This window comes from Lethenteron reissneri, chromosome 67, assembly GCF_015708825.2.
Source record: "Lethenteron reissneri isolate LAM-NWPU_2019-01 chromosome 67, ASM1570882v1, whole genome shotgun sequence".
NCBI lineage: Eukaryota > Metazoa > Chordata > Hyperoartia > Petromyzontiformes > Petromyzontidae > Lethenteron > Lethenteron reissneri.
Window position 1 is genome coordinate 5,320,147 of NC_083845.1, and position 6,079 is coordinate 5,326,225.

Consider the following 6,079-nt stretch of genomic DNA (forward strand, 5'->3'; position numbering starts at 1 on the left):
TTGAGTCTATGGCAGTGTAATCTATGGGCAGTGTTAGTCTATTGGGCAGGTTGAGTCTATTGGGCATTGTATTCTATGGGCAGCGGTAAGTCTATGTGCAGTGTTAGTTCTACGGGACAGTGTTAGTCTGCGGGCAGGTTAGTCATTGTGAAGTGTAGTCTATGGGCAGTGTTGAGTCTTATGGGCAGTGTTAATATATGGGCAGTGTAGTCTATGGGCCAGTGTTAGTCTACGGGCAAAGGTTAGTCTGAGGGCAGTGTTAGTCCTTGGGCAGGTAGTCTATGGGCAGTGTCGAGTCTACGTGCAGGTAGTCTAAGAGGCAGAGTGTTAGTCTATGTGCAGTGTTGAGTCTACGGGCAGCTGTTTAGTCTCTGTGCAGCGTTTGAGTCTATGGGTAGTGTTGAGTCTACGGGCAGCGTTGAGTCTACGGGCAGTGTTGAGTCTATGTGCAGTGTTGAGTCTACGGGCAGTGTTAGTCTACGGGCAGCGTTGAGTCTACGGGCAGCGTTGAGTCTATGGGCAGTGTTGAGTCTACGGGCAGTGTTAGTCTACGGGCAGCGTTGAGTCTATGGGCAGTGTTGAGTCTATGTGCAGTGTTAGTCTACGGGCAGCGTTGAGTCTACGGGCAGTGTTGAGTCTATGGGCAGTGTTGAGTCTATGGGCAGTGTTGAGTCTATGTGCAGTGTTGAGTCTACGGGCAGTGTTGAGTCTATGGGCAGTGTTGAGTCTATGGGCAGTGTTGAGTCTATGGGCAGTGTTGAGTCTATGGGCAGTGTTAGTCTACAGGCAGTGTTAGTCTATGGGCAGTGTTAGTCTACGGGCAGTGTTAGTCTATGGGCAGTGTTAGTCTACGGGCAGTGTTAGTCTATGGGCAGTGTTGAGTCTATGGGCAGTGTTGAGTCTATGGGCAGTGTTGAGTCTATGGGCAGTGTTGAGTCTATGGGCAGTGTTAGTCTATGGGCAGTGTTGAGTCTATGGGCAGTGTTGAGTTTATGGGCAGTGTTAGTCTATGGGCAGTGTTGAGTCTATGGGCAGTGTTGAGTTTATGGGCAGTGTTAGTCTATGGGCAGTGTTGAGTTTATGGGTAGTGTTGAGTTTATGGGTAGTGTTAGTCTATGGGCAGTGTTGAGTTTATGGGCAGTGTTAGTCTATGGGCAGTGTTGAGTCTATGGGTAGTGTTGAGTTTATGGGCAGTGTTAGTCTATGGGCAGTGTTGAGTCTATGGGCAGTGTTAGTCTACGGGCAGTGTTAGTCTATGGGCAGTGTTGAGTTTATGGGCAGTGTTAGTCTATGGGCAGTGTTGAGTCTACGGGCAGTGTTGAGTCTATGGGCAGTGTTAGTCTATGGGCAGTGTTGAGTCTATGGGCAGTGTTGAGTCTATGGGCAGTGTTAGTCTATGGGCAGTGTTGAGTCTATGGGCAGTGTTAGTCTATGGGCAGCGTTAAGTCTACGTGCAGTGTTAGTCTATGGGCAGTGTTATTCTACGGGCAGTGTTAGTCTATGGGCAGTGTTATTCTACGGGCAGTGTTAGTCTACGGGCAGCGTTTAGTCTACAGGCAGCGTTAGTCTACGGGCAGTGTTAGTCTATGGGCAGTGTTGAGTCTATGGGCAGTGTTGAGTCTATGGGCAGCGTTAGTCTACGGGCAGTGTTAGTCTATGGGCAGTGTTGAGTCTATGGGCAGCGTTAGTCTATGGGCAGTCTTAGTCTATGGGCAGTGTTAGTCTACGTGCAGTGTGTATGTATGTTGAACTTCTTGTGCACTGCACGTAGCCAACCGGTGCGTCAGGCATCCGCATTTGCCACGGTTCGTCGTCCGGACGACGTAAACGTGCGCGCACGTCGTCGGAGTGGGTAAAACGACGGCACGGCGAACGACTGTCAGCCCGCCGCGTCGCTCCGCCCCCCTCGCCCCGCAGGCCCCAAGGGCGTGCTGGCGGACTGGCGCCGCTACAAGCAGCTGGAGGCGGAGGGGCGCGAGGGGGCGCGGCGCGAGCGCGAGCACCTCCACCGCTCCCTCGCCTTCACCTGCCAGTCGTACGGCGACGAGCAGCGCGAGCGCGAGCACCAGCTGCAGGAGCGCATCGCCAAGAAGGTGAGAGGGCGCCGGCGGCGGCGACGACGACGACGCAAAACCTCGTGTTGAAAGGGTAGTGCCATGTGTGTGTGTGCGTCTGTGTGTATGTCTGTGTGTGTGTATATGTACGTGTGTATATGTGTCTGTGTTTATATTTGTGTCTGTGTGTGTCTGTGTGTGTGTCTGTATGATGTGTACGTGGGGAGCGGTAGTGTAGCGGTTCGAGCGCTGCGCTCGTGGCCAACACCGGTGACGATTATCTGAACCGGTCCTGGGCCTCCCCTGGGTCGTCTCACCCTTAACTAAGTACCTGGTGCAGTGTGCAAACATTTCCATCAGGGAGACAAAGGCGGCCGGGCGTGGTGTTGGCCACCCACTGGCCTTCATAGGTGCTCGCTCACAGCACTTGTCCCATCAGTCTGTTAAGGCTATACGGGGGATCTTTATCTTTTGTGTGTGGAGGTGGGGAGCGGTGGTAGCGGTTAGCGCTACGCTGCGCTATGAACCCGGCGACCCGGTTTCGATACCCGCTCACGGCTAACACCGGTGATGATTATCTGAACCGGTCCTGGGCCTCGCCTAGGTCGACTCGGCCTCAAATGAGTACCTGGTGCGGTGTGTAAACATCGCCACCGGGGAGACAAAGGCAGTCGGGCGTGGTGCTGGCCACCCACCCACTCGTGTACCGTTCCGGCCTTCATAGGTGCTCGCTAACAGCACTTGCCCCTGCAGTCTGTTGAGGCTAAAAAGGGGGACCCTTTTGTCTTTGTGTGTTGAACGTCTTTAGCACCGCGCATAGCCAATCGCACCAATTGGCGGTGCGGGGGGATGGACAACAAACTAAACACAAAACACTTTGAAGTTAATTAGTTTGTCAATCGAGACCAGGGCTGGGGAACCTTTTTTCTGCCAGGGGCCATTGGGATATTTAAATAACATCACTCGCGGGCCATACAAAATAATCAACTTAAAAATTAGCCCATTAAATTTGGTCAAACATTTAATGAACTCACCCCTAATGATCAACTTCAAAATTACCCTCTTATATTTGGTCAAACATTTAATGAACTCACCCCTAATGCGACGGCTGGAACTGCTTCTCTTTAGCGAGGCGTGTGGTGATGCTAGCTGGCATTGATGATGATGTTGCTGCTACTCGCAACTGCTTTTCCACTCATGTATAGTAGTAGTAGCCACAAACTCTACACTACCTCTAAGACCCATTTGGATATTTATAACATCATTCACGGACCATACAAAATTATAATCAACTTAAAAATTAGCCCGTTATATTTGGTCAAACATTTAATGAACTCACCCCTAATGCGATGGGCTGGAACTGCTTCTCTTTAGCGAGGCGCGTGTGATGTTAGCTGGTGTTGATGATGATGCTGCTACTCGCAACTGCTTTTCCAGGTTTGCTCCTAGATTTATTAAATTTCGAGTCCCGCCTGCGGTTGCCTTGGCAGGGCCACACCAAATGATTTTGCGGGCCTCATACGGCCCACGGGCCGGACGTTCTCCACCCCTGATCTAGATGATGATGATGTAAAAGTGCATAGCTCCAGTGGCTTCCTAATATCGGAAGGAAGAGCGTTCCAGACGGCGAGGTAGTTCACATCTCCTCGCCCGCCGTCCTCGTGATAAGGCGTTGCCTGAAGAGAACATCCATGTGGACATGTTAACACCGCTGTGCGTGTAAATAAATAAATACATTATAACTCAAAACTTGTTATTTTACCAGGTAAGAGAGAGAAGCAAACTCCAAATATACAGCAGCAGGTGTCAGGATCGGGATCGAACACACGACCTCCTGTACACCAGGGGAGGTAGTCAACATCTCGGCACCGCTGCACCCACACGTGCGTGCCCGTACCTCCTCCCCCCCTCCCCAGCTGACCCTGAAAGACGACGACGATGACGTCGACGCGGACGACGCCGACGACGCGGCCTTCCTGAGCGAGTACCGCGAGCGGCGCATGGCCGAGCTGCGCCGGCGCCTCTCGTCGGGCCCCCGCTACGGCGCCGTGACGGAGCTGCCGGGCGGCGAGGCGCTGCTCCGCGCCGTCGACGAGTCTCCCCCCCGCACGCCGGTGCTGGTGCACGTGTACGACGACGCCGTGCCCGCCTGCGCCGCCCTCGACGGCTGCCTCGGCTGCCTGGCGCCGCGCTACCCGTCGGCGCGCGTGTGCCGCGTGCGCGCCGCCGCCGTGGCGGGCCTGAGCGCGGCGTTTGCGAGCCGCGCGCTGCCGGCGCTGCTGGTGTACCGCGGCGGCGAGCTGGTGGGCAACTTCGTGCGCCTCTCGGACCAGCTGGGCGACGACTTCTTCGCCGACGACCTCGAGAGCTTCCTGGGCGAGCACGGCCTCCTGCCCGAGAGGGACGGCGCCGGCGTCGGGGGGGGCGGGGGTGGGGGGGGATCGGACGGCTCGGCCTGCCGGCGCTCCGTCGCGGGGCCCGCCACCACCGCCGCCGCCGCCGTCGCGGCCGCTTCCAGCGACGACAGCGACCTGGACATAGACTAGCGGAGGCCGTGGTGTGGCCGATTCGTCGCGCGGTGTGTCGTGTCCGCACGGGGGTCGTGTGTCTGCGCGCGCGAGTTCCCGTTGCGTCATCGCGGTCCCTGCCGGTCGCGCCCCCTCCCCCTCCGAAGTCTCCGCGACCCGAAGGTCACCCGGCCGCCGTCGCCTCGCGGCCCGGCATCCCCGGTGTCGGTGCGACGCTCGATGGGTGTGGAGTCTGGTAATCGCCACCATCGTCCGGAGATGTTTATAGTCGCGCGCGATCGCCGTGACGACACTCTGTACCACTTCCACCCTCACCCCCCCACTGCACCGTCCATCCCCTCCCCCCCTCCTCCTCCCCCCCCCCTCCTCCTCCCCCCCCCCCTCCTCCTCCTCTCACTTCACCCGCTGGCTGGACGTGAGATCGTTGAAGCGTCGATCAGCTGGCCCAGACCCTGGTGACCGCACGCTGGAACGTGGGGTGGCATGGGGAGGTGGCATGCAGTGCTGCAGAGCGATGTGACTGGCGAGATGTGAACTACCTTGCCTGGTGTGCAGGAGGTCGTGGGTTTAATCCCGACCCTTATGACCCCTGTGCATACGGAGTTTGCATGATCTCCCCGTGGGTCGCGTGGATTTTTTCTCCGGGTCCTGGAGACTACTTTCATTTTGCCAGGTCAGGCCCACTGAGCTATGAAGCTCTTTTCAAAAGCGACCTGGCCACAATTGATAGCTTAACGAAGTGGCTGATAATCACGTGGAAATTTATTGGCGCAGCCAAATACCATTAAGACACGTTGAATGTGGAGGGAACAACCGGAGAAAAAAGTCCACAGGGAGAGAGAGAGAGAGATAGACACGCAGACTCCAAATATACAGCAGCAGGTGTCAGGGTCGAAATCGAACCCACGACCTCCTGCGCACCAGGCGAGGTAGTTAACATCTCCTAGCCACCGTGATGATGATGATGATGAGAGAGAGACACACAAACTCCAAATATACAGCAGCAGGCGTCAGGGTCGAGATTGAACCCACGACCTCCTGCACACCAGGCGAGGTAGTTAACATCTGCTAGCCACCGTGATGATGAGAGAGAGACACGCAAAATCCAAATATACAGCAGCAGGTGTCAGGGTTGAGATCGAACCCACGACCTCCTCCACACCAGGCGAGGTAGTCAACATCTCCTAGCCACCGTGATGATGAGAGAGAGAGAGAGACACGCAAACTCCAAATATACAGCAGCAGGCGTCAGGGTCGAGATTGAACCCACGACCTCCTGCACACCAGGCGAGGTAGTTAACATCTGCTAGCCACCGTGATGATGAGAGAGAGACACGCAAAATCCAAATATACAGCAGCAGGTGTCAGGGTTGAGATCGAACCCACGACCTCCTGCACACCAGGCGAGGTAGTTAACATCTCCTAGCCACCGTGATGATGAGAGAGAGACACGCAAAATCCAAATATACAGCAGCAGGTGTCAGGGTTGAGATCGAA

General features: G+C 55.7%; 1 protein-coding gene across 1 annotated transcript in view; it reads left to right on the top strand.

Annotated features, from left to right (window-relative positions):
• Nucleotides 1-5,102, top strand: part of LOC133360184 (phosducin-like protein) — a gene marked incomplete at its 5' end in the record, with an annotated part of 21,348 nt that extends 16,246 nt beyond the window's left edge. The window contains 2 exons of the mRNA XM_061578799.1: nucleotides 1,918-2,093; nucleotides 3,971-5,102. Of these exons, the coding sequence (XP_061434783.1) occupies nucleotides 1,918-2,093; nucleotides 3,971-4,600 (806 nt within the window). The remainder of the gene's footprint in view (nucleotides 1-1,917; nucleotides 2,094-3,970) is intronic.
• Between the last annotated feature and the right edge of the window lie 977 nt (nucleotides 5,103-6,079).